Source organism: Hyaena hyaena, unplaced genomic scaffold (assembly GCF_003009895.1).
Source record: "Hyaena hyaena isolate Hyena2069 unplaced genomic scaffold, ASM300989v1 scaffold_474, whole genome shotgun sequence".
Lineage (NCBI taxonomy): Eukaryota > Metazoa > Chordata > Mammalia > Carnivora > Hyaenidae > Hyaena > Hyaena hyaena.
This window is the reverse complement of record NW_024081104.1, coordinates 757,742-782,857: the sequence shown is the minus strand read 5'-3', so window position 1 is coordinate 782,857 and position 25,116 is coordinate 757,742. Positions and strand designations below refer to the sequence as shown.

Genomic DNA, 25,116 nt, shown 5'->3' with positions numbered 1-25,116 from the left:
TTGTCCTGCCCCTGGTGTCAGCCCGCCTTCCCAGGAGTGGCTGGCCGACCGACGCGGGGTGGGCCTGCCCGCCGGGCGGCTTGCGGCTGGGAAGGATCCTGGGAACAGCGTCCAGCTCCGGACCGGCGCGGGGGGTAGACACGGACCGTTGGACTGCAGCCCCCGCCCGCCAAGCGTCTAGGTCGTGTCCATCCTGGGTAAGACAGGAGGGTCCGAACCGGTCCCCGACGCTCTGGCCACGGCCGGAACCTCAGTCTCGCGGTCCTAGTTTCCGGTCGGCGGAGGCGCTCAGGGGCCCGAGCCCACGGAAGCGAGCTTAGGGGACGGGACCGGGGCGGGACAGGAGATGGCGCCGCCTGCGGGCGGCGCAGCGGCGGCCTCGGACCCGGACTCGGCCGCGGTGCTCCTGGCTGTGCACGCCGCGGTGAGGCCGCTGGGCGCGGGGCCGGACGCCGAGGCGCAGCTGCGCAGGCTGCAGCTGAGCGCGGACCCCGAGCGGCCCGGGCGCTTCCGGCTGGAGCTGCTGGCCTCGGGACCTGGCGCGGTGAGCGGGGGCAGCGGGAGCGCGGGGCCTAGATCAGTCCCCTCCGCTAGCCCGCTTTGTGCCCTTGAGCGGTTCGCTTTCCCCATGTTGTCGTTTTCTCGTCTGTAAAATGGGCATGAGTTGGCTGTCAAATGGCTGTACTGCCAATCTCTATAGGAGTTCTCTGAGGGTTTCCTAAGGTAATAGGAGGAAGGGTCTTAGGACGTGCATCCGGCCTATAAACGTCACGTCGTGCTCCTTTGGCCACCAGGGTGTGCTGGCCGGAGGCACTGAGCCCGCACTCTCCCCTTCCTCAGGTCAGTTTGGAGTGGCCCTTGGAGTCAGTTTGCTACGCGGTCCGAGGCCCCAGCCAGCATGAGCTGCAGCCCCCGCCCGGAGGGCCTGGGACCCTCAGCCTGCACTTCCTCAACCCTCAGGAAGCTCAGCTGTGGGCAGCTCTAGTCCGCGGTGCCACCATGGAGGGTCAGAATGGTTAGTGCTCTCGAGCGAAGATTCCGTGTGGCTGGCCGGGCACTGCGAGTGCTGGGAGACAACTAGAGGAGCCCAAGCCCCCCGGCCTGGATGGGGGGAGGGAGTGGGCAGAGCTGGGTCCAGCGAACCGCTGTGGGGTTCTGGGAAGGCTCTCAGGAGGGAGAAGGTGGAGAAAAGGAGAACAGGCTGGAAAACTTGAAAGGCTGGAACCTGGAGTAGCAGACGGATATGGAGGCGCGCAAGCAGGCCCTCGGGGTCTCAGGGTCCGGGTGAGGAGACAGCCTGGCTCAGGAGCGATGGAGATGCACTCTGGGAGAGTGACAGGCTCATATTTGATCTACTGAAGACTGGTTGAGGGGCGCCTGGGTGGCTCAATTGGCTAAGCTTCCGGCTTCAGCTCAGGCCATGATCTCACGGTTCATGGGTTCGAGCCCTGCGTCGGGCTCTGTGCTGACAGCTATCTCAGAGCCTGGAGCCTGTTTCGGATTCTGTGTCTCCCTCTCTCTCTGCCCGAAAAATAATAAACTGTTAAAATTTAAGGGGCCCCTGGGTAGCTCAGTCAGTTAAATGTCTGACCTCGACTCAGGTCATAATCTCACGGTTCATGGGTTTGAGCCCTATGTCGGGCTCTGTGGGAACAGCTCAGAGTCTGGAGGCTGCTTCAGATTCTGTGTCTCCCTCTCTCTCTGCACCCTCCCCTGCTCACACTGCCTCTCTCTCTCTCAGAAATAAATAAAACATTAAGAAAAATTTTAAATGGAAGGTTTAGTGGTTGGGACAGAAAGCTGGAGAAACAAGGTTCTGTGGAGCTCCCAAACACATGACCTACGTGGAAGGGCATGGAGGTGGCTAGGTTCTTGTACATCCGTGGGGAGAGGGGCCAGGAGAGGTAAAGATTGGCAGTAGAAAAGGTCAACCTGGGTCACCAGGCGAGAGAAGCGAGAGAGGGTGCGACAGGTAGATAATGCAGCAAGGAGGGGAAGGGCCCACAGATGTGTCAGGAGAGCTGCCAGAGGGGAAAGAAGAAAACTGTGTGGCGTGGAGAGGCCCAGACGGCCTGGCGCTCGCGGGGGGTGGCAGACGGTATCCCGGCACCCGCTCTGTGCTGGCACGTTGGGCCTTGGGAGGTTCAACAGGGACGAGATTGGACTTCCTGCCCTCTGAGCTTGCGTTTCCAGAGCAGAGGAAAACACATATTCATGGGCGAGCATACACTTGTGGTGCCCGCAGCGTGACATACAGGCTTGTGGAATCGCTATGTTGTATGCTTGGCACTCGGGTAACCTTGTGCATGGAGTAGGAAATATTTAAGTTGGAAAAAAATTAAAATTTTGTCTGGTGGAGGAGATGGGAATGCTGGAAGAGAGGAGTTTGCATTTTACACACGTCTTCAAGTTTCTTCTTTATGAGAGACAATCCCAAGCAGGCTCCACGCTGTTAGCATGAAGCCCAACACGGGGGCTCAAACTCATGAACCCGGTGAGATTGTGACCTGAGCTGAGATCAAGAGTCAGATGCTTAACCAACCGAATCACCCAGCCCCCCCTCCCCCCCGGGGTTTGCAGGTTTACAGTTTAAAATGGGGTGGCAGGGAAGGCCCCTTAAGGAGACAGTTGAGTGAAATTTGATCCTAATGTGATCGCGCCCACGTTGCCTGGAAGGAGCAGGTACCAAAGCCCCAAGGCAAGTGTGTGTGTGTGATCTTGGGGACTCGGCACAGCCGGGGCAGGCCTGGTCCTGGGTGCTCAGGGGTCCCATTTGTTCGTCACTGTGGGCAGACAGCTCCGAATACTGAGGGCCTGAGGGCATCGCGACGGGTAGGCAGGGCCTGGGGGGGAAGGGAAGGGGAGACGGCGGCACAACAGCGCTGCACGGGTTCTCCCAAGCAGGCATTGGTCCGGGGGGGTCTGTTGGGGACGGGGGTAGAGCCATTCAAGAGGAGGGGTGTCCCTGAGGCTCCAAGAGACCACCCAATTGCAGGGCTCCTGGTGAGCAGGAAGGGGCAGGCTTCTTCTGAGGACCTGCTCTGGTTCCTCTGTGAGCCCAGCGGCCATCCCCGGCTGGCCTAGAGGGCTTGTAGAGGCCAAGGGAAGTGGCTTGGCCTTTTTGGAGGACGGGCATAGGTGGGACTAGACAGTAGAAGAGTGCAGACGCATTCCAGAGCCCAAGGAAAAGCCAAGTGCAGCTTCAGCCCTGAGAGGAGTTGGTAGGGACCTTTTGGGGGGGGGTTGAGGGCCAGGGCTGAGTGGGGGGAAGCCTGGCTTACTGTGCGCCCATCCCAGGGGGTGGGATGAGGTGAGCAAGGAGGTGGCAAGTCCGGGAACCTGAAGTCAGCAGAGGCCTGGGTGAGTAACTCGGCTTGGGGGCCAGATCACAAGAGACCCCAGCCCAGCCCGCATCTTCCCTCCTAGGCAGCCTGGCCCAAGCCCCGGGCCTAGAAATGTGCCCCGCTTCCCCGCCCAGTCCCCCTGGCGTGCCCACACTCCGGGCCCCACAACCCAAGGTGGATCTTTGCTGGAGCCCTGGAGACTTGATGGAGAAAGGTAAAGGCAGGCGGCTGGAGGGGGTTGGAAGCAGCAGTCTGTGCTCAGCTCTGATGGCTTTCTGTCTCCCCCTGCAGAAGAGCTGGTGGGGCGCCTGGCCCAAGCCATCAAGGAGGGGGACGAGAAGGGGGCAGGCCAAGCAGCAGCCGCCCTGGCCCGACATCACGTGGCTCTCAGTGTCCAGCTCCCGGAGGCCTGCTTCCCTCCTGGCCCCATCAGGTGAGGTCTTCTTCACTCGGGCAGCCCATTCCTCCCGGCTCCCCGTCCTTCCCCCTGACCTAAACTCTGGCCCAGGCTACAGGTGACAGTTGAGGATGCCGCGTCCTCTGCCCACGTCTCACTGCATGTCCACCCCCACTGCACCATTGCGACCCTCCAGGAGCAGGTAAGCATGGGGTCGGGGGAGCCCTGTGGGGAGCAGGGGGCTTCTGAGTGACACTGCCTGGCCCTGATGCTTCGGTCCCAGGTGTTCTCGGAGTTTGGCTTCCCACCAGCAGTGCAGCGCTGGGTCATCGGGCGGCGCCTGTGTGTGCCTGAGTGCAGCCTCGCTTCCTACGGGGTCCAGCGGGACGGGGACCCTGCTTTCCTCTACCTGCTCTCAGCCCCTCGAGAAGCCCCAGGTCAGTCCTTGATATGGATGGGATGAAGAGGGGAGACGCAGCCCACCCGAAGCGCCCCTGAGCCCCGCCTCCTCTGCCACAGGACGCAGCCCTCAGCGTCCCCAGAAGATGGACGGGGAGCTCAGTCGCCTGTTTCCTCAGTCACTGGGGCAGCCCAGAGCTTCTCTGCCAGCCACCTCCAGCCTCCCCAGCCCCCTGCAGGTGGGTGAGGGGCTGGCCAGGGGGGCCTGGGAGTCTCTGGACACCGGAAGGAAGGGTAAGCAGCACTCTCCCCACGCCTGCAGCCCGGCTGGTCCTGCCCTTCCTGCACGTTCATCAACGCCCCCGGCCGCCCTGGCTGCGAGATGTGCAGCACCCAGAAGCCGTCTTCCCTTCCCGCAGGCTCCACGCCACCGCTGGCGAAGGTACCAGAGGCTGAGGGGGAGGGGCGAAGGGGGCGCAGGGGCAACAGAATGACTTCTCTTTCCCTCACCCCCAGGTCACAAGGAGAGAGGATGGCCCCGTCCCTCCAGGTCCGAGGTCCCTGGATCCCCTCCTAAAACTCTCAGGAGACCTTTGCTGACTGCTTGCTTGCTGGGGGTCCAGCCGGGACTGTGGAGGGGCCACAGTCCAGAGTCATTAAAGACACTTCTGAGCCAGCCGAGTCCCCTTCCCTGTGCCTTTGTGCAGCGGAGCTGCCGGGAGGATGGAGTATGAGGCACAGCCCCCCCGGGACTAAGTTCGGCAGAGGCAGGGCCTGGTCGTTGTCGGCTGGCGGGGCAACCCAGCCAGGCCCAGGTGGCAACTTCGACCCCAGGGACCCTAGAAGCACACGAGGCGGAGAGGTCTTCCCAGAAGCCAAGGGCATGCAGAGCCCCCACCCCATCCTGGCTGTTGACAGCTGAGCTAGGGCCCCTCCCTAAACACCCGGGCACACCTCCCGTCACCCGCGGGGACACCCTCAGGCGCAGGCTCTCCTCCTTCCACCTGGCGCTCTCCCTTCCCAGTGGCCACTGGTCCTGGGCTGTTCCCGCCAGGACGCTCCTTACGGTCCCCTGCCGGGGACAAGAAAAGCTCAGAAGCTGGGAACCCTGAAGCAGGGCCCCGGCCACCCTCCCTTTGCCCTCGCAACACAACTGCCACTTGGGCTCTGACCCACACTCACCCAGCTGCCCTGTGGGTGGCCAGGAGGTGCCAACCCAGAGCGCCTGCACCCTGCCCCCCCCCCCAGCTGTCCCAGCAGGAGACCAGAGCACACTCCGGCAGAGCTCTGCTTCCCTAGCGCTGCTGGCGGCCGCCTCCCTTCCCCAGCCACTGCCCGGCCCCAGAAACCCCACCAGCAGCTCCTGCTTTAGGCAAGGGTTCCCTGCGGTCCTCAGGATGGCGGCCAAACGGCCCATCACTCCAACAGGCCCCTGGGCCACGTCTGGCCAAGCTGGGCCCTTTTCACCTTTGTGGCTGGCGACTCCCCACCCTGCGTGCTGCCAGTCCCCAGTCTGCACATGGCAGTGTCGGTCACACCGCGTGGGACAACCCTGAGAGCTGGAGAGCAGAGGTCTTAGTCCCAGAGCAAACGTGTGGTCTTATCACACAATAGCTCCAACGTGTGTTGAGAAACTTAATTTATTTCCATGACGGGGGCTGAAGGATCTGGAGCTAGAACCTGGTCTCCTGCCCCTTTCCCTCTTGTCCCAAAGAAAGAGGAGCCTGGCCAAGAGGGCCAGCTGAGGCCTGAACAGGTCCCGGGTGGCTCCTCAGCTTGAGGGCCCGTTCAGGCAAGACGGCAAGCAGACGCTGGGCAGGCTCACTTGGGGGGCCGATATGCCAGCTTCCGGCTCTTCAGGACTGACCACTTATGCCGCTTCATGGCGTAGACCAGGGGCAACAGCAAGCCCATCATCATCAACATCTGGGGGTGCAGCAGGCTCAGGGAGGAAGCAGGAAGCACCGCTCGCCAGTTCCCAGCCCCTCTCCCACGCCCGGCCGTTTTACCTTGAGCCCCATGCGTTTGCGATGGTCGTGCTCTGGCTCGGATGCCCAGCGCAGGAAGGTGCACACGTCCTTGGCTACCTGGGACATGGTAGCTGGGGTGCCTGAGCCAAGACTAAGTGTTAAAGGCTGCCTTTGGGGGTCCCTCCCCAACCTGGGATAGCCCTAGAACGACCCCCTCTGTGCAGCCAAGATGGGCTCCTAAGGCTTCGAAAGCAATGGGAGGACCCCCCCCACCCCCAGCACACAGAAGCCTGAGTCAGACAGGGCTGTGAAGGCTGCCTGTAAGCTGGCTCAGACACAGTGCCGGAGACAAGGACCGTGCGTGACCTCGGGTCAAGCCACAGAAAGCGTTGCTGGCAGTGGGAAAAGGAAGACCCAGCTTTTCTGCCCCTAGGGTGGGGGCTGCTCACCATCATCATACTCTAAGACCTCGTTGTAGATGGGAGGAGCCATGCCAATGGCCTGGCCAGGAAAGTAGGGGTTGAAGTAGAGGCCTTCTCGCAATGACACCCCGGTGGGTGGGTCACAGTAGCCGGTTAGCAGGGAGAAGACGTAGTCCTCACCACCGTGCCTGGAACCAGATCCAAGCCTCCTCAGCCCTGGCGCGAGCTGGACCTTCCTGCCCCCTCCCCACACCGCCCTGCATACCTAGCTCGCACGATGTAGCTGAGGTCAGGGGGCAGTGCTCCATTGTTGGCGGCTCGAGCGGCCTCAGGGTTGGGGTAGGGTTTGGGGAAGTAGTCAGACAGCTTCCCTGGCCGCATGAACATCTCCCCATCCTCGTTGGGGCCATCCTGAACCTCCACCTGCCACCGAGAGCCCCGTCACAGCCCTGCTGTCCACCACAGCGGGAGCCCCCATCCCGGGGTGGTCCTCACACCCCGCCCGCACCTCCTCTGCCAGCGCCTTAGCTTCATCCTCTGTGTAGCAGACGCCCACCAGGTGGCGGTAGGCCACGTAGTCCATGCTGTGGCAGGAGGAGCACACCTGCTTATACACCTGGAAGCCCCTCCGGATACTAAAGAAAGGACAGAGGGTTAGGGGCGCCGAGGACTCCACCCCACCTGTCCTCCCAGAAACCACGCGTCAGCCGGCAGCACACCTGGTGTGGTCCAGGGAAGACAGGAGGCCACGGTGGGACCACGGGTAGCTGGGGGGGTGCAGCTCCAGGTCACTGGCGCTCACGGCAGAATGCAGAGCCACGGCCAGCCCCGCACCCCCTGCCGCCAGCATGCCCAACGCTGACAGCATCACTTTCCGGCCCCGGGACAGACCGGCCTTCGACGACAAGGACACTGCCTGCAAGAGCCCCGCTCAGCGCCTGCCAGAACACCACCCGGCCCTACCTGGCGATCGGACTCTCAGCGCCCGCCTCTCCCCACTCATCCCCCCGCACCCGCCAGCTCCTGCGGAGCACCCCGCCCACACCGCCGCTCCCCACTGCGGGCTTTTCCACCGTGATTCGGCCCCGAGGACGGGGCGCAAGGCATGGTTTTGGATTCGGGGCTGGGGAGGAGATCGATGTCAGCCAAGGGTGCCGGGGCAGGCCAAGGTCACAAGCCGCGGTCCGAGGTCAGGCTGAGGTCACTTCAGGACGCAGGCCCCGTCTGGAAGGCCGGAGCGGGAGCGGGCCTAGGCGCGTCCCCCGGAGAAAGCCCCCAGCCCCGAGCCGGCAGCGAGCCCGCCCCGCCGCCCCCCACGCTCGGCACCAGGCGCCTCTGCTGGTCGGGGAGTGGGCACCTGGTCCTGCTCCCGGGCGCCCCAGATCTGCCGGTGGCGGGGGTCCGGCGGGGGCGCGGGCAGCGGAGGCCGCTCCCTCGCTGCCCGGCCCGCGCCCAGAGCCTCCCCGCCGTGACCTTCAGGAGCTGGGGGGCCACACGGAGGCCGGGGTCGCGGCCAGCGCTCACCTGAGGCGTCCTCAGCGGGAGCTGGCCCGGTCGCGCGCCGCACAGCAAACCCCGGGCCCGCGCGCCCGGCAGCCCGGCGCCCCGCGGGCCCAGCACTGCCCCACGAAGCGAAGCCGCCGCCGCCGCCGCCATCTTGGCCCTCTCCAGCGCGGCCGCAGCTCCCGTCGGCCCCTGCGGCGCCACGGGAGCCCAAACGTCGCGAGAGCGGACCGGGGCCGGTCCGTCAGGTAGTCGTGGAAACCGGAAGTAAGGCGGGGACCGGCGGCGTCTTCCTGCGGCAGGGAAGGCACCTGCTCTGCTCGTCCCGTCCCGTCCCCGGACGCGGTTCCTGCGGGCCCGGCGGCCGTTAGCCCTTGACGCTCCGGCCCCTAGTCCGGCGTCCACGGCTTCTTCGAGGCCATCGATCACTGTCGTCCAGCAATGTTTCCAGACCTGGCACGGTGGCCATCCGTGTCGCAGCGCCTACAGACCCCCGGAGCGAAGGGGCGGCCTGCCGGGGCCGCTCCGCGAGGTGGGGTGCGGATGTCGCGGCCCGCCGCCGCGGTCTCCTTCGCCCGGGACAGGGTCCCGGCTCCAGCGCAGAGTGGGCAGCGCCGGAAGGCTGGGGGCCCCGGGGCTGCTGTGCCCACCGCCGTCCCGGCCCACGCGCGTGGGTTAAGGTGGCGGTTCTCCGGGATGAACAAGGTGTGACAAGGGTTTATTAGGCACATATTATTGTGCCTAATATTAAACTGCCATGAGCAGACGCCATGACTATGACTATGAGAAAGGGTCCCTCAAAAAGCTACTATCACTCTTCAGTGAGAATGGAGGAGCAAGGACCTCGGAAAATCTGCCTCCCTTCCCCCTGTAAAAGCAAGGAAAAAACTAGCAGAGGTTGTTGGAGTCAACTTTTTCAGAACTCTGGAAATTAATCAAAGGATTGCATCATCCCGACAGTATTTACTGAAGAAAAACAACCGAACCTGGGTAAGAACAGTGAGTTTTGCGGTGTTTTAATTGTCCTGGTTAAAGCTACTCTCCAGCCCAGTGGTAACCCTGGAAATTACAGCCCTCGTTCCTGGCAGAGTGGAGCAGTACATCTTGGAAATAATTGCCGTAATTTAACTTGTCAGAGAGCCCTCTGGAAAACCCCTTTTACAAAGCTCACTCAGCCTGCCTAGGGCCAATGGCCTGTGCCCTGACGCTGTTTGGTGAAGGCAGTAACAGGCAAGTTGTAATTTCAAAGCTGCTGGAGGCAATGGATAACAGCTGCAACTAATAACACAGTAACCAACAAGCTTAAAAGGAAGAGTTGGGGAATACAATGTCCACAGGGATGTTGAAAAGCCCTACATATTTCTGGAATATCAAAGGTCACAAACATAAATAGGGTGTGCACAGCCTCCTGAAAGACCTGAAAAAGCATCAAATGCTTACCTCTGGCCGGCCTTGAGGCTCTGCACACAGGGAAGTGAAGCCTAATTCCTGGCGCAAGTTGCTGAAAGGTGTATGGCCCAACAAGTACACAGAGCTATTTGGGAAAGACTGGGAAGTTTGTGGGTTTTAGGCATTTAAGGGAATCTCTGTCATCAACTGAGCGTAGACTTCAGTGGCTACACTTGCCGTATCACAGACTAGACAGAATTCATTCAGAAAAACCACTACACAAATACAACTACCTACTCACAAGCAGCAGCAACAAAACCTGGTATCTGATTTCCAGAATCACCACGTTACATTATTTAAAATGTCTAGTTTTCAACAAAAAGTTCTAAAACACTAGAGAGCAAAGTGGAGTCACTCAGGTCAGCGGGGCCTGTGTCAGGCAGCGACGCGATCCCGCCCAGGCCGGCGTCAGCGGACACCCCGGAACTGAAAACGGGTGGAAGCGGGGTAGGTCCTCCGGGGCCCGAGGCCCATCAGATGCCCTTCAAAGGGGCAGGACACCCGCCTCGCGGGGGCAGCTGCGGCCGAGGCCTCTCCCGATGGACCTCGGAACCGACCTGAGACCCTTCGTGGCTGTAGGGAGGGAGCAGCGAGCGCGCGAGCGTCTCCACCGAGCGCCCAGGCCGCCCAGGCCGACTTCGCGTCCGACTCCCTCCTGTTACCTTGTTCGGGTGCGTGGCCTGTCTCGTGTCCCGCTCCGGCTGCCCTGCAAGGCGCCAAGTTAATCACTTGGCAAATTGTCCCTGAGTCTGGAATCCTGAACCTGCTTCGTGATTATGTCCGCCTTGCTGGGCGACCGAATAAAGCTGTCATTGTGGAAGGACACGGCCGTGTGTGCGCCTTCACCGCGTGCTCGTGACAGGGCTCTACTGAATATTTGAATAGGTAGGAGAAAATAAACTTGAAGCTAGGTCAATTGAGATTGTCCACTCTGAGAAACAGAAAGAAAAATGAAGACCTGTAGGACACCAGTAAGCAAACCAACCTATGCAGAATTCTCAGGAGCAGAGAAAGGGCCAGAAAGAATATAAAAAAATAATGCCTGAAAAGTTCCTAAATGATGAAAAAGTTCCTAAATGATGAAAAACATTAATCTACACTTCAAGGAAGCTCCATGAACTCTAAGTAGGATAAATTAAAAAGGATCCATACTTAGACACATAATAAATTATTTTTTTAATGTTTTATTTATTTCTGAGAGAGAGAGACAGACAGACAGCATGAGCAAGGGAGGGTCAGAGAGAGAGGGAGACACAGAATCTGAAGACAGGCTCCAGGCTCTGAGCTGGATATCAGTACAGAGCCCAATGCGGGACTCAAACCCACAAACCATGAGATCATGACCTGAGCTGACGTCAGACACTTAACCGACTGAGCCACCCAGGTGCCCCTGACACATCATAAATTATTGAATGCCAAAGAAAAATACAAAACCAGGAGAGAAGTGACTCATCATATACAAGTGATCCCCAATAAAATTATCTAGTTCACATCAGAAAACATGGAGGTCAAAAGGCAGTAGAGTGACATATTCCAAGTGCTGAAAGAATAAAGCGATGGTGGGGTGGGGGGCACCTGGGTGGCTCAGTTGGGAGCATGCGACCCAATCTTGGGATTGTGGGTTGGAGCCCTATCCTGGGTGTAGAGTTTACCTAAGAATAAAATCTTTAAAAAAAAAATGTAAATGGATTAAAGTCTCCAATTAAAGGGCAGAGATTGTCATAATGGATAAATATATATATATATATTTTTTTTTTATGGTGTCTGTAAGAAATAACTTTTTTTTTTAAATTTGAGAGATGGGGTGTGTGCATATGCATGCACGCAAACAGGGGGGCAGAGAGAGAGAATCCTGAGCAGGCTCCATGCTGTCAGCATAGAGACTGACGTGGGGCTCAATCTCATGAACCATGAGATCATGACCTGAGCTGAAATCAAGAGTTGGATGCTTAACTGACAGAGCCACTGAGGTAACCCCTGTAAGAAACAAACTCTATTATTATTTTTTTAAAGCTGGCTTTGTGCCCAGCACAGAGCCCAACACAGGGCCTGAACTCATGACTTTGAGATCAAGACCTGAGCTGAAATCAAGAGCTGATGCTTGGGGCACCTGGGTGGCTCAGTTGGTTAAGCATCCAGCTTCAGCTCAGGTCATGATCTCACAGTTCATGGGTTCGAGCCCCTCGTCAGGCTCTGTGCTGACTGCCAGCTCAGAGCCTGGAGCCTGTTTCAGATTCTGTCTCCCTCTCTCTCTGACCCCTCCCCTGCTCACACTGTCATTCTCTAAGAAATAAATTAAAAACATTAAAAATTTTAAAAAAAAGAGTCGATGCTTAACCAACTGAGCCACTCAGGCACCCCAAGAAACAAACTTTAGAATCAAAGACACAAATAAGTAGCTAGTAAAAATGTGGAAAAAGATATACCATACCAATAGTAATCAAAAGAGACCTGGAGTGACTACAGTAATACCAAATAGTATAGACTTTAAAACGCAAATTGATACTAGAATTAAAGAAGGACATTTTCTAATGAAAAAAGGACCAACTCCTCAAGAAGACATAATCATTATAAAGATATGCTTGCCTAACAGTGCCCCAAAATACATGAAGCAAATGTTGACAGAATGGAAAGGAGAAATAGACAATTCAACAATAATAATTGGAGACCTCAATATTCCACTTTCAATAATGAATAGAACTAGACAGAAGTTTAGCAAAGAAAGAGAAGACTTGAACAGTCCCAACTAGACTTAACAAAGATCCATGAAACACTCTATCCAACAGTAGAAGACTACGTATTCTTCTCAAGTGCACATGGAACGTTCTTCAGGATAGACCATATATTTAAAAATAAAATCAACAAAAACAGACACATAGACCAATGGAATAGAATTGAGAACTCAGAACTGGACTCAGAAATGTACAGCCAACTAATCTTTGACAAAGCAGGAAAGAGTATCCAATGGAAAAAAGCCTCTTTAACAGATGGTGCTGGGAGAAGTGGACAGCAACATGCAGAAGAATGAAACTAGATCATTTTCTCACGCCATACACAAAAATAAACTCAAAATGGATAAAGGACCTGAACGTGAGACAGGAAACCATCAAAACCCTAGAGGAGAAAGCAGGAAACAACCTCCTTGACCTCCACCGCAGCAATTTCTTACTTGACACATCCCCAAAGGTAAGGGAATCAAGAGCAAAAATGAACTATTGGGACCTCAGCAAGATTAAAAGCTTCTGCAAGGCAAAGGAGACAATCCATAAAACTAATAGACAACCGACGGAATGGGAAAAGATAGTTGCAAATGACATATCAGATCAAGGGTTAATATCCAAAATCTATAAGGAACTCACCAAACTCCACATCCGAAAAACAAACAATCCAGTGAAGAAATGGGCAGAAGATATGAACAGACACTTCTCCAAAGAGGACATCCAGGTGGCCAACAGACACATGAAACGATGCTCAGCATCCCTCCTCATCAGGGAAATACAAATCGAAACCACACTGAGATACCACCTCACACCAGCCAGAGTGGCTAAAATGAGCAAATCAGAGAATTCTAGATGCTGGCGAGGATGTGGAGAAATAGGCACCCTCCTACACTTGGTGGGAATGTAAACTGGTGCAGCCCCTCTGGAAAACAGTGTGGAGGTTCCTCAAAAAGTTAACAATAGAACTCCCCTATGAACCAGCAATAGCACTGCTAGGAATTGACCCAAGGGATACCGGAGTGCTGATGCATAGGGGCACGTGGGCCCCAATGTTCATAGCAGCACTCTCCACAATAGCCAAAACATGGAAAGAGCCTAAGTGTCCAACAACGGACGAATGGATCAAGAAGATGTGGGTTATCTACAGGATGGAATACTACATGGCAATGAGAAACAATGACATCTGGCCATGTGTAGCAACATGGATGGACCTTGAGGGGGTTATGCTGAGTGAAATAAGTCAGGCAGAGAAGGACAAATACCATATGTTTGCACGTATAGGAGGATTAGGAGGAACTTAATGGAGGACCATGGGGGAGAAGAAGGGGGAAATGGTGGGGGAAAGGGAGGGAGGCAAACCATGAGAGACTCTTGAATGCTGAAAACAAACTGAGGACTGATGGATGTGGGGGGGGAGGGGGGAGATGGGCATGGAGGAGGGCACTTGTGGGGATGAGCACTGGGTGTTATATGGAAACCAACTTGACAATAAACTATTTGTAAAATAAATAAATAAATAAATAAAATCAGTGTCAATAACTTTTTAATGTTTATTTATTTTGAAAGAAAGAAAAAGAGAGCATGAGCAGGAAAGAGTCAGAGAGGGAGAGAGGGAGGGAGAGAGAATCCCAAGCAGGCTCCACTATGTCAGCACAGAGCCTGACACAAGACTCCAATTTTAGGATGCCTGAGATTATGATCTGAGCCTAAATCGAGAACAGATGCTTAACCAACTGAGCTACCCAGGTGCCCCTCAATAAATCTAAAAGTGTAAAATCATAAGAAGCGCATTTTCTCACCAAAACAGAATGAAATTAAAAATCAGTAACAGAAATTTGGGGAATTTGTAAATACGTGAAAAGTTAAATAACATATTACTTTTTTATGTTTTATTTATTAACAATTTTTAAACATGTATTTATTATTGAAAGACTGAGGCTGAACAGAGAGGGAGAGACACAGAATCTGAAACAGGCTCCAGGCTCTGAGCTGTCAGTAGTGAGCCCAATGCGGGGCTCGAACTCATGGACCACGAGATCATGACCTGAGCTGAAGTTGGATTTTAACCCACTGAGCCACCCAGGCGCCCCTTTAATGTTTTATTTCTTTTTGAGAGAGAGGGGAACAGAGGATCTGAAGCAGGCTCTGCAGTGAGAGCAGTGAGCCTGATGTGGGGGCTCAAACTCACAAACCATGAGATCATGACCTGAACCAAAGTCGAATGCTCAACCAACTGAGCCGTCCAGGTGCCCCTAACATATTGCTAAATAACCAGTTAGTCAAAGAAGAAATCACAGGGCAAATTAGAAAATGAGGTGAATGAAACTAAACCCGGGCACACCACAATGCACGGGGTGTGTCAGGAGCAGTGCTGGGGGAGCTTAGAGTTCTACACTCCACCTCCAGGGATGTGCCCAAGAGAAAACATGTCCCCACCGAAACTTGTTCATGAATGGTGACAGGCACATCGTTCATAATAGCCAAAAAGAGGAAACAACCCAAATGTCCATTGCTGACAAATGAGTAAATAAAGTGTGGCATGTCCCTTACATGGAACAGTATTTGGCCATAAAAAGGAAGTTGTGACATATCCCAGCACCCGGATGAGCTCTGAGGGCACTGTGCTAAGTGAAAGAAGCCAGACACAAAAGACCACGTACGTATGAGGCCATTCACATTAAAGTCCAGATTAATCAAATCTGGAATTAGAAAGTAGACTCATGGTGTCAGGGGCCAGGAGAGAAGAAGCGGGGTACACGTTGTTTTGGGGGGCAAGGACAATGTGAAGAGCAAGCGCAGGCCTTGGAGACCAAGGTAGGGAGTTTGGTTCTATCCTGGGGGTGACGGGCATCCCCTGGAGACCAGGTTGACCCTGGGTCCAGGTCCTGAGTCCTGGCTGTGCGTGCTAGGGGAGGTGCAGGCAGGGTGGAAGGTATTCAGGTTGGATACTGTGACTTAGAGGTGACCATCACACATTCAGGAGGCAGAGGTGACACACTGGGGCCTCAGAAGAGGGGCCTGGGCAGGAGACAGGACCTGAGCGTTGGGGCATGAAGGCAGTTGCGACTTGCAGGAGCAGCTCTGGACAACGGTGTCCAGAGCAGTCCCCGAGTCGTCTACATTGAAACCCTGGGGGGCGGGGGGTAACCAGGCAGGTGGTTTGAGAAGGCACAGGAAAGCCGGGCCACCCAGGTGAGGTGCTAGAGGCGTCCCAAGGCCAAGCAGAGCACCTGGACAGAACCTGGCTGTGGGGAGACTGCTGGGCTTCGTGAGGCGGGTGGAGGGTGGCCTGGCGGCCGGGGGCCTTCACCTCACCTTCCTGTGCTCACCCTACCTGGCAGGCGACAGGCCGCCCTCCAGGCCCCTGTGGCAGCTGTCAGGTCCGCCCCCGGCGCTTCCTTCTGGACCTCCAGGGGGGGTCTCCCTCTGACTTTCACCCAACAAATCCAGACGACCGTTCTACTGTGTATCTGGCCCTGAGCTGGAGAAGTGGTAGCAAATAAGTTAGCGTCCCTGCCCCCCCCCCCCCATGACACTTCTATTCTGGGGCCTGAGAAGCAAGCAACAAATGAGTGTGTACTATTAAGTACTGATGACCGATCCATCCGGCGGCCAACCCCCCAGGCCTCACGTGAGCCGGGCTCCGCAAGTCCCTCCCGTGTTGGCTGGAACTAGATCCGAATGTCAGAACACTCCACACAACGGTGCCTCACAAAGGGCAGAAGTTTGTTTCCCTTTCTGGTAAGTGAAGCCCAGCTTAGCAACCCAGGGCTCTGACGCGCACGGAAACCCCGCTCCTCTGCGTCCATTCGCCACGCGGGCTGGACCTCACGTCCTGGACACACTTCACGTCGCAGCCGTCGCTTCCACACCCCCCGGGCAGGGGGGAGGGTGGGGCTCAGAGGGCCAGCCTCTCCGTTTGGTGCTCACCCTGCAAGTTTCTGCTCTTATCCTGTTGGACACGGCGCAGTCACGTGACCACATCTCAAAGCGCGGGAATGAAAGTCGGGCTGTAGGCCTGTGGAGGACGGCTACTGGGGACAAGGTGCAGACCCGGCCACACCATCAAGTGGAGCATTTATGACTTATCCTCACCCCTTGGACACCTGACCTGCATTTCCACAGCCTGACATTTTGTTTTAAAAAATGTACAAAAGGGGGCGCCTGGGTGGCTTAGTCGGTTAAGCGTCCGACTTTCGCTTAGGTCACGATCTCGCGGTTCGTGGGTTCGAGTCCCGCGTCGGGCTCTGTGCTGACTGCCAGCTCAGAGCCTGGAGCCTGTTTCAGTCTGTGACTCCCTCTCTCTCTGACCCTCCCCTGCTCTCTCTCTCTCTCTCCTAGAAATAAATAAAACATTTTTAAAAAAATGTACAAGTGACATTACTGAAAATCAGAACAAACCCTGCCTCCCTGACAAACCAACTTTGTCACTCCCACATCTCAAATCTTATGTCCAGACAGGGATTCTGCACAGGTAAGTTCAGAACACAGTTGAGTTGATCTCTCTGCTTCTGCCCCCACTTGTGTGTTCCACGATTTAATGTATTTTCATGCTTTGTGCCCTACGTGACTGCCTGAGTGCAGCAAGATATTGTGGACAAGGCCGAGCCTGGGGAGAAGGCTGGGGAGGGATTCTGGAGTGCTCTGGAAGGGACACTAGCCCACAAAGACAGAGACCACAGACCGAGGCAGAGCAGAGGTTTCTGTGCATCTTAGAAGACAGGCTCGGGGCACCTGGGTGGCTTAGTTGGTTAAGCGTCCGACTTTCGCTTGGGTCATGATCTCGCGGTTCGTGGGTTCGAGCCCCACGTCGGGCTCTGTGCTGACTGCCAGCTCAGAGCCTGGAGCCTGTTTCAGTCTGTGACTCCCTCTCTCTCTGACCCTCCCCTGCTCACCCTGTCTCTCTCTCTCTCCTACAAATAAATAAAACATTTAAAAAAAAAAAAAAAGACAGGCTCTTGCCCTGCCCTGTGACTTACCCAAGCACAGAAGTGACAGAAGCCAGACTGGGAGGCACCCCGGGGAGGGTGGGGGCTGCAAGCCCAGCCCCAGGGGCTGAACAGTTTAGTTCCCTCAAATGTGAAGGGACCAGAGGTTCCAGCCGGACGTGGGAACAAGCAGGGCAGACAGGCTGCTCGTCCCAGTGGGGTGACCCACGCTGCACCCCCACCCCCAACAATGCTGGCCCCAGGGCACGTGGCCCCCTCAACAGAGAGCCAGCCATGGCCCACAGAGGGCTGGGTCTAGGGGCACTGGTCCTGAGCTGGCTCTCCAGGCAGAGAAGCTCTGCCTTCCTTCCACACTAAGGCCTGCAGGAGGCTGGCCTAGCGGCCCCATCGGGTGGCAACAGGGGCACCTTGGCCCTCTAGTGAGGAGACGCCACTTCACCTGATGCGGCCCTGGCATCACCGGAAAGCCACATTTTGCTTTTTTCTTCCCTCTGGAATGGACGCTAGGCATTCCAGCTCCTTTCGGGGGTCTCGGTGTGTGGCCCGCTGGCTCCCAGGCGGTGCTGGGTGGGCTCTATGGCTCCACCGTGGCCCTGTCTCCTTTGGGTGACTGGCCTGGGCCAGTTAGGCTTCAAGGAAGCAGGGGCCAGGTGCCGCTCCCAGCCCCATGCCCAGGTTCTGGCCTTGGTGGGTGCCATTCCCCACGCCCCAGGGTTTTTCTGCGGGGCTAGGCTCAAGCCCTCTCACCCCTTCAACTCCAGTGCTGAAGCAGAGCAGCATGGTCTCTGAGAACGTCAGAGAACGTCAGAGCCATGCCCAGCACAGCGTTTCCTCCACCCTGCACCACGCCTCCCGCCGTGATGCGCAGAGAGTCCCCGCGATGCTCGTGGGGCCGGGGCCGGGGCCGGGCCTGCACATGCCCTTCCCAGATCCCAAGCGCAGTGGCCCCCCGAGGCTCCCCTCCGAGACTGACGCGGCTGGTAGGGCCCTGGTTTCTGCCACCAGCAGGTGGATCAGAGCAGTGCCCTCCAGGAAGGAGGTATGTGGGAATGCCAGGCCCTCACAGCTTTTTATCCATGTGCCTAGGGGCCCCGGACAGACAGCAGACAGTGCGCCACGAGCCCTAAGGGCAGCTGAAACAAAACGCCCCATTTATTTCCCAAGAGGGAGAGACCACGGGGTGCTGGGGGAGCTCCCAGCCCCATCTTTATACCGCAGGGCGGCCACACGTCACTTCCAGAAGAGCACGTTCCAGAAGAGCAGCCAGCAGGGATAGAGGCCCAGGGCCAGGAGCGGAAAGAGCAGGGCGCCGTACGCGTGGTGGTCCAGCACGCCCTGCGCCAGCGCCGCCAGGAAGAGCTGCCAGCCCTCGGCCAGTGACATCGGGGCCTCCTGCAGCTCCCGCCATAGGAACAAGCACCCCAGGAGAGTGGCCGCGGGGCTCGTGAGCACCAGCAGGGTGGCATACAGCGGCCTGGGTGGAGAGGCAGGGTCAGGCTGGGCTTTGGGGCGGGGTGCGGGCACCGAGTGGAGGGATGGGGGGATTGCTACGGGCAGTCTGTGGTGAGGGGCGCGGGGGGTCCTGGGCTTGGGGTCAGGGCATCTCATACCGAGCTCCGTGACAGGGGCTGACCACACATACCGGGGCCCACAGGGGTGGGCGAGCGCGGCGGCCGGCACCATGGTGGCAGCCAGCAGGAAGCCCAGCGAGAAATTGGTGAGGGCGACGCAGGCCAACTGCAGTGCCAGGTAGATGAGGGCCACTAGCTTCAGGGCCATCCAGCCTCTGTCTGGGGCCTGCGCGCTCACCACCCTGCAAAGACAAGGGGCTCGGAGGCAGCTGCCTGCGTGCCCAGGGTACCCTCTGCCCCCACCCAGCCAGCCCAGCTCCTCACCGGTGGGTGCTGTGTGGAAGGGCCAGGCCGGCTGCATAGATGGCCAGCAGCGTCAGCACCACGGCCTCGGCCTCGGCCACGGGGAAGTGCTGGGCAGCCACGTGCTGGCCCAGCACTGGCAGGATGTAGAGGGCCAGGCCCATGGCCTGTGAGACCAGCAAGGGAGCCACCAGGGAGGCCAGCCCCACGCTCTGCGAGGGCACATGGGTGCTCAGGAGCCGGGCCCCATGGCTCCTCACCAACACCCCACCATTCAAGACTGAGGGGCAGCAGTCCCAATCACCGGAACCCTAGGAGCCCACTTAGCAGCAGGAGTGGGGGCCGTCACCTGTGCTGGAGGGAGCGGAAGACTAGGTCCATAGGCAGCCCCGGCCTCCTGAGGGCTCGCTCCAGCCTCATGCAGCTGCATCCACAGCTCCAGAGCGTGGGCTAGTCAAGGACCCTGATGAGAGCTGTGACAGGGTGTGCCAGGTGAGGGCCCAGGGCTCATTTCCACCCCCCCACTCCGAAGACCACGGAGCCCCCAGCCCAGAGTGGAGGGGACCCGAGGCTGGCTGCCCGTCACAGGATATCTTGAGACCAAGGACCAAGAGCAAAAAGCCGGCGGCAGGCATGTAGAGGCCGATGGAGACGAAGCGCGAGAGCGCGGGCAGCAGGTACAAGAAGAAGGACTGGTGCAGGCGCTCCAGAAGGTGGTTGAGCTTGCGGAACATGCCCTCCAGGGCCCTGGCGGCGTGGGGCTGCGTCAGAGCCGGCCGGACCCCCCAGGCACCCCCTCACCCCCCCTAAGCAAGGAAGGGGGGTCCAGAAGCCACTTACTTGCCCACTGCCACTAAGTCATACTTATACTGTCGGAAACTATTGATGCCACGTATGGTCAGGGCCTCCACACGGTAGCGCAGGAAGAGGCCGTGGGCGCCATGAGGGCGCCCAGAGGCCTGCTGCAGAGCCATGAGCAGCAGCGTCTGTAGACCCTGCAGCGGCCCGTCTACCGACGTCCAGTCCTGGGGCTGCAGCTTATAGGGTTTGGGGACAGGGTCAGATGACCCCCATGCAGGCCCCACCGCTGCCCAGGCAGGCAGCCCCCCCTTACCTTGCCCTGTAGCGTACACAGCAGTCCCCCTTTCTGACAGAAAGTCTGGAAGAGGTTGAGCAGATCGAGATTGGGAAGCTGCCCATTGAGCCCCTCCACGGCCACATCGAGGCTAGTGACCACATCACTGCTGAGCTCCAGGGCCACGGCTGCCTGGATGGCCCCCGCCCGGCCGTGCAGAGGGGAGGACTGCATGCCTGTGGGAGCAGGTGAGTGAGGTGCCAATGGAGGGCTGGCGCGGGCAGTGGCCCTGAGAGGGGTGGGGCAGGGCAAGAGCACCCACCGGTGACATTGGTGTCGTGGTAGGCTTCGAGCCAAGCCTCAGTGCCCAAAAGGTCTTGTTCTGTTACCAGGAAGATGATGTCTTTGGCCCAGTAAATCTGCCCTGAAGACCAGAAGCTGGTGAGCAGGGCCTGGGACAGTGGCCAAAACCTCCCTTGCCAGTAGTAGCCCCTGAGCCTCACCCCGAAAGTGGGCAGCAAGTGCCAGCAGCAGCCCCACAGCCTGGCTGTTGGCAGAGTCAGGGCCACAGGGTACGGTGAGCACCAAGGATTCGGTGCTGGCAGCACGTGGGGCCCGCAGGATGCCATACACGTTGGTGCCCGACACCATCTGTGTGCAGTATGGGTGGGGAAGCCTCAGCACCACCCCTGCCTAGAATGCTGAGGCCTCTCCCCTCTTCGCCCTAGGGTCCCGTTAGGAACTTCCAGGGCCCCGGGACATGCCACCACTGAGCGTCCCGGTCCCAAGCCGCCCTCTCAAGCTGTTTTTCGGTCCCAGACACATCCCCTCCCCCACAATACATAGCGCTCGCGGGTCTCGTCAGGAAAGGGCAGTTTCCGGGAGAAACTCTGCGTGTAGACCTCCAGCCCCACTGACCGCATCGTCCGCTCCAGCCAGGCCACTGGCAGAGCCCTGGAGACACAAAGAGAGCCTCTAGGCAGAGCTCCCTGGCTTTGACCACCCCTATTTACCCCAGACCCACATCTCTACCGCTCACCCCGCCTTCCTGCGGTGGGCAGCGAAGTCTCGGGCGAAGCCCCGGGCACGCTCCCCGCCCGCAAACTGCTCCTCCACCATGGTGGAGCCCATGGCGTTCTCCGACATGTAGGTGCGCTGGGTCAGGGGCGGGAAAGCCAGCGCCAAGAACCAGGCGATGCCCGCCACGTAGCTCAGCACGCTGTTGGGAGAGGGGACGGAGACCGCCGGAGCTTAGGGGGGGTCTGACGCCAAGGCCCGTGGCCTCCACCTCTGCACCGGGGGTTGGCGGGGGCGTGTCTGAGGGACCTGGCCCTGGAGTCTGGGCACCCGGGACGTCGGACCGGAGAGCGGAGCCCCGGGCCTGATGCCCCCAGCGACGCCGGCGGGAGCGACGCGGCCGGCGGGCGGGCAGCCGGGGCGCCCAGTCCTCCGGGGCCCACTCTTACCAGAGCGGCGCGTTGAGGCGCAGCACGAGGCGGGCGAGGGCGCGCCGGCGCACCGGGTCCGACAGGAGCCCCATAGCGGGGCGGGGCGGCTCCGGGACTGCGGTGTCCCGGCGCGATACAATCCCGGACCCGGCGCCGCGCGCCTGCCCGACCGGAGGCGGCGCGCACGCACGCGCTTCCGGTCCCGAAGGCCAGCGCGCCCCGCGCATGCGCGGAGCGGGACTGGTACGCGGCCGCGCCGGGGGAGGGGTCTCCAGGGGAATCGGCCGGAGGTATTCGGCGCCACAGCAACGCAGTGCAGGCGACCCACTCCCCGGACTGGCTGCGAGTAGCGAGAAAGCTCCGATTTGCGGAGTCAGAGAGGGGAATGAATAGGACAGGAGAGAAGAAAACTGCAGAGCAAGGAGGCTGCTGGTAGTGACAGGCCCGGATTTCCCCCGGGGTGGGTAGGCAAGAGGGCTTCCGTGGACCGGGGGGCCAAGGCGTTGCCTGATTCGGTTCTGTGGATATCGGTCAAAAGTGGCGGTGGGTGCAAGAGTGAAATCAGTGTGAGGTCATCAGGGCCAGATGACCACAGGGAGGAAGGTACAGATGGTACTATTAGCCCAAACGGGTTTCAGCGCAGCTGGGACATGGGAGTCGAAAGCGGGGAGATCAGGAGATGCCAAGAGACCTTAGGGGAAAAGCAGCCGCTGCGTGAGGGCTGCAGGCGCGTAGGTGCACGTGCACGTGTGTAGAGAAGATCCCATTAGGGAACGTGTATCTGTTGTACTTTTGGAGCCTGAGGTTAAGTGGGCCCAAAGGGCTCCTAGATTGAAAGGGGCCATTCAGTCCAAGCCATCGACTAGAGGATGTGGGACATCCTCACATCTCCATGGTGGGTGCCCAGAGCCGGCTTGATTTCCCCCCCAGCCCTTGTTGAGCTCAAGGCCCTGGATGTGCTGGGGTGAAAACAGACTCCACCGTCCACTGGCTTGGCCATTGCAGGTCATGCTCAGCTGCCTTGAACCCTCCCTGGCACGACTGCTCTCTTCATCCAGGGACACAGTCCCCCCACCTTCTTGATGGTTTGGATCTTGACTTTGCAAGAGGGATGCATTTCATGTGTGGGAGACGGTCTCTAGTCACCCTCCGGAGCATGTACCAAGCCAGGCTTGGAGGGCATGGAAGTGCTGTGGGGAGATCAAAGTACAGCGCATTGGGTGTGAGTTTTATTCTGGGCATAGGGGGGCCAGACGCTCAGTCCCCTAGCAAAAGAGAGGCCTCCCGCACATGCTGCCGAACCACACGGTCCAAAAGGGTGTGCACGTCACGGGCAGCCCGGGCAGCAGCCTCCAGCACCTGCTCCAGGTGATCTTCATGCAGTCTGGCATCCATTTCAAGCAGTGCAATCTGGCCTGAGGCTGGCAGCAGGGCCAGGGCTAGCTGGGGGCCACCAGCTGCCTCCTCCACGTGGCTGAGGTCCGCCAGGGCCGTGCTGTCCACAAAGCCAGCTGAGCAGGCGCATACAAAGTCCCGCATGGGTATCCCGGCGTCCAGCACTGCCAGCGTGGCTGCATTCACACAAGCTGCATAGGTCCCTCCGTCGGCCTGCAGCACCTGCAGGAACCCAGCCCACCAGCAGCATCAGCCCATCAGGCTCCTGACCACTGACTCCCAGCCCCCACCCCGCCCCCTCCCTGCCCAGGCTGATGGATGCCGCTTGCTCACCTGCACATATATATCAATCTGGGAGCGTGGGTGCAGCTGGGTAAGGATGGCTGCCTCGAAGGTCTGACGCAGCTGCAGGCCCATCTCACAGGACTTACGGTCCCCGTGTGGTCGCCGCTTCCGTTCGCCTGTACTGAAGGTCGCAGAACTATACTGACAGTTCACCAGGGCCCTGTCAGGCAGGGCTCGTGCCCGGGAGCCCCGGATCTGGGGGAGGAAGGACACATGAGCCAGGCTCACTCCTGCCAGCTCACACTACACCTTCCCCTAGCTCGGGCCCTAGACCTCAGGCTCCTTCCCACCCCTCCTACTTCCATCTCAGTAACACAGCTACTTTACCTTCAAAACGCCCCGCAGGAGGGCCCCTTGCCCGTCTCTAAGCCACCATCACCCCTCAGGTCTCCCTGTGTCCGTTCTCGCCTCATCCCCTCCCAACCCATTCTCCATCTGTAGCCAGGGCCGGTATGTTCACAAGTACCAAAGCTGATTTTTGTCTCCTCTACGCACTCAAATATGGTTCTGCCTTCCCAAACCTTCCCCATCACGTGGGAGATAAAATCATAAATAGCTTCCCTGGTCTGTGAAGCGGTGAGTTCTTGCCTCCCGAGACACCCCTCAATCTCATTTCGAGTAATTCCCCACCTCCCACCAGCAGCCTTTCCACTCTGCCAACGCGCCCAGCGGTCACCCCTCGCCAGCAACGGAGACACGGCACTAAGAAATCGGGATTTTATTTCAAGTCCCTGTCCTCACGAAGTGTAAGTTCCAGTGAGGAGTCGGACGAGGAGTTAGATTGCTGTCTGAGGTGACTGGCTACAGAAAGGCACGTAAGTGTGTGGATGGAGGGGAGGGGGCTTGCCACGGGGGTAAGGTGGCCTGGGGAGACGTCACCCAGAGGATGACGTCAGAGTAGACAGCTGAGAGGCGACGAGGCGCGGGGCGCTTTGAGGAAGAGCAGAGAGGGGTGCAGGGCGGAGGGGGGAGCGGCCGGGGGGAGAGGTGGGGACCACGGTGCAGCGCACCGCCAGGACTTCGGATGTGGGGCCGAGTGAGCGGCGGCGGCCCTGAAGACGGGCTGGCCTCCGCGGCTTCCGCTCCGCCCCGAGGCCCCGCGCACCCCGCCCGGCTCGCGCGCGCCCACTCGCCTCGTGCGGCCCGTAGACCACCGCAAGCGCCTTGGTGTTGCCTTGCTCGATGTAGGCCGAGCCGTCGGCCTGCGCGAACACGCCCATCCGCGCCTGGATCTTGCGCAGCTCCCCGGCGCGCCGCCCGTCCACCCGGTAGCCCTGATCCGACAGCAGCTCCAGGCCCGCCATGTCGCCCGCCGCTGGCCACGCTTCCGCCTCCAGCAAAACTACAGTTCCCGGCGGCCCACGGTTTCCGGCGGCCGGACCCCTACTTCCGGCCTCGGAGAACTCCGGCTCTCCCGGGGGGCCGGAGGCTCCGCGTTCCCTGCTTCCGGCCCCGGGACTCCGGCGCTGCTGGGCGAGGGCGGGGGCGCTGTGCCACGGCGGCCAGCGGTGGAGACCGGCTGGAAGAAGAGCCCGCCTGCCGCGGCCCTGCGGCCTTGTCGCGGGGGCGGGTCTTATGCCCCCCGGGACCTCGCGGGACGGTCCCGCGGCCGTGAATGCCTGCGGCCCCCCAGACTGAGACCCCCTTTGTGTTTTCTTACCGTTCCGTTTTTACGGTTGTGCATTGAGAAGACTTGGCACCTGGTTTGTGTGTACACACGCACGCCCGCACTCCTCGTAGGTAGGGCGTCTAAGATTTTCTTTCCCATGTTGGCCTGGTTCTGCCCGCACACCCCTTACCTTAATAGACACGGAGTTCTTTCCGTG

The 25,116-nt window shown here is 58.8% G+C and overlaps 4 protein-coding genes across 5 annotated transcripts; 1 reads left to right on the top strand and 3 right to left on the bottom strand.

The window, feature by feature from the left end:
* Window positions 1–325: 325 nt before the first annotated feature.
* Window positions 326–4,816, top strand: SHARPIN (SHANK associated RH domain interactor). 2 transcript variants are annotated; one of them, XM_039254037.1, is made up of 9 exons: window positions 326–544; window positions 841–1,015; window positions 3,427–3,558; window positions 3,636–3,777; window positions 3,853–3,943; window positions 4,025–4,178; window positions 4,261–4,379; window positions 4,463–4,582; window positions 4,657–4,816. In XM_039254037.1, the coding sequence occupies exons 1-9, from the start codon at window positions 347–349 to the stop codon at window positions 4,738–4,740; spliced, it is 1,215 nt and encodes a 404-aa protein (XP_039109968.1). In that variant the 5' UTR covers window positions 326–346; the 3' UTR covers window positions 4,741–4,816. The 2 variants fall into 2 exon arrangements, with proteins under 2 accessions (XP_039109968.1, XP_039109969.1); XM_039254038.1 differs by lacking the exon at window positions 3,427–3,558.
* Window positions 4,817–5,765: 949 nt separating this feature from the next.
* Window positions 5,766–8,217, bottom strand: LOC120246568 (cytochrome c1, heme protein, mitochondrial). The gene is made up of 7 exons (XM_039254193.1): window positions 8,057–8,217; window positions 7,252–7,448; window positions 7,041–7,167; window positions 6,798–6,955; window positions 6,560–6,720; window positions 6,150–6,250; window positions 5,766–6,066 (listed from the first exon to the last, which is right to left on the bottom strand). The coding sequence occupies exons 1-7, from the start codon at window positions 8,186–8,188 to the stop codon at window positions 5,962–5,964; spliced, it is 981 nt and encodes a 326-aa protein (XP_039110124.1). The 5' UTR covers window positions 8,189–8,217; the 3' UTR covers window positions 5,766–5,961.
* A 10,070-nt stretch (window positions 8,218–18,287) lies between these two features.
* Window positions 18,288–21,737, bottom strand: GPAA1 (glycosylphosphatidylinositol anchor attachment 1). Its single transcript, XM_039254210.1, has 12 exons — window positions 21,569–21,737; window positions 21,142–21,321; window positions 20,945–21,056; window positions 20,606–20,753; window positions 20,425–20,526; window positions 20,142–20,338; window positions 19,868–20,064; window positions 19,621–19,774; window positions 19,377–19,472; window positions 19,049–19,239; window positions 18,796–18,966; window positions 18,288–18,627 (listed from the first exon to the last, which is right to left on the bottom strand). The coding sequence occupies exons 1-12, from the start codon at window positions 21,640–21,642 to the stop codon at window positions 18,384–18,386; spliced, it is 1,866 nt and encodes a 621-aa protein (XP_039110141.1). The 5' UTR covers window positions 21,643–21,737; the 3' UTR covers window positions 18,288–18,383.
* Window positions 21,738–22,757: 1,020 nt separating this feature from the next.
* EXOSC4 (exosome component 4) lies at window positions 22,758–24,633 on the bottom strand. Its single transcript, XM_039254020.1, has 3 exons — window positions 24,424–24,633; window positions 23,279–23,485; window positions 22,758–23,167 (listed from the first exon to the last, which is right to left on the bottom strand). Exons 1-3 carry the CDS (start codon window positions 24,592–24,594, stop codon window positions 22,808–22,810), a joined length of 738 nt encoding a protein of 245 aa, XP_039109951.1. The 5' UTR covers window positions 24,595–24,633; the 3' UTR covers window positions 22,758–22,807.
* Between the last annotated feature and the right edge of the window lie 483 nt (window positions 24,634–25,116).

Excerpts from the sequence above, each read along its gene's own strand:
- EXOSC4 (XM_039254020.1), bottom strand. The coding sequence starts at position 24,594 with ATGGCGGGCCTGGAGCTGCTGTCGGATCAGGGCTACCGGGTGGACGGG. Across the intron at positions 23,486-24,423 it reads TGGTCTACGGGCCGCACGAG|ATCCGGGGCTCCCGGGCACG; the intron begins GCGAGTGGGCGC and ends TTCCTCCCCCAG. Across the intron at positions 23,168-23,278 it reads AGATTGATATATATGTGCAG|GTGCTGCAGGCCGACGGAGG; the intron begins GTGAGCAAGCGG and ends GGGTTCCTGCAG.
- SHARPIN (XM_039254037.1), top strand. The coding sequence starts at position 347 with ATGGCGCCGCCTGCGGGCGGCGCAGCGGCGGCCTCGGACCCGGACTCG. Across the intron at positions 1,016-3,426 it reads CACCATGGAGGGTCAGAATG|GCAGCCTGGCCCAAGCCCCG; the intron begins GTTAGTGCTCTC and ends CTTCCCTCCTAG. Across the intron at positions 4,380-4,462 it reads GCCTCCCCAGCCCCCTGCAG|CCCGGCTGGTCCTGCCCTTC; the intron begins GTGGGTGAGGGG and ends CCACGCCTGCAG.
- LOC120246568 (XM_039254193.1), bottom strand. The coding sequence starts at position 8,188 with ATGGCGGCGGCGGCGGCGGCTTCGCTTCGTGGGGCAGTGCTGGGCCCG. Across the intron at positions 7,449-8,056 it reads TCCCGCTGAGGACGCCTCAG|GCAGTGTCCTTGTCGTCGAA; the intron begins GTGAGCGCTGGC and ends GGGCTCTTGCAG. Across the intron at positions 7,168-7,251 it reads TCTTCCCTGGACCACACCAG|TATCCGGAGGGGCTTCCAGG; the intron begins GTGTGCTGCCGG and ends TCCTTTCTTTAG.
- GPAA1 (XM_039254210.1), bottom strand. The coding sequence starts at position 21,642 with ATGGGGCTCCTGTCGGACCCGGTGCGCCGGCGCGCCCTCGCCCGCCTC. Across the intron at positions 21,057-21,141 it reads GCCCACCGCAGGAAGGCGGG|GGCTCTGCCAGTGGCCTGGC; the intron begins GTGAGCGGTAGA and ends TTGTGTCTCCAG. Across the intron at positions 18,967-19,048 it reads CTTCCACACAGCACCCACCG|GGTGGTGAGCGCGCAGGCCC; the intron begins GTGAGGAGCTGG and ends TTGTCTTTGCAG.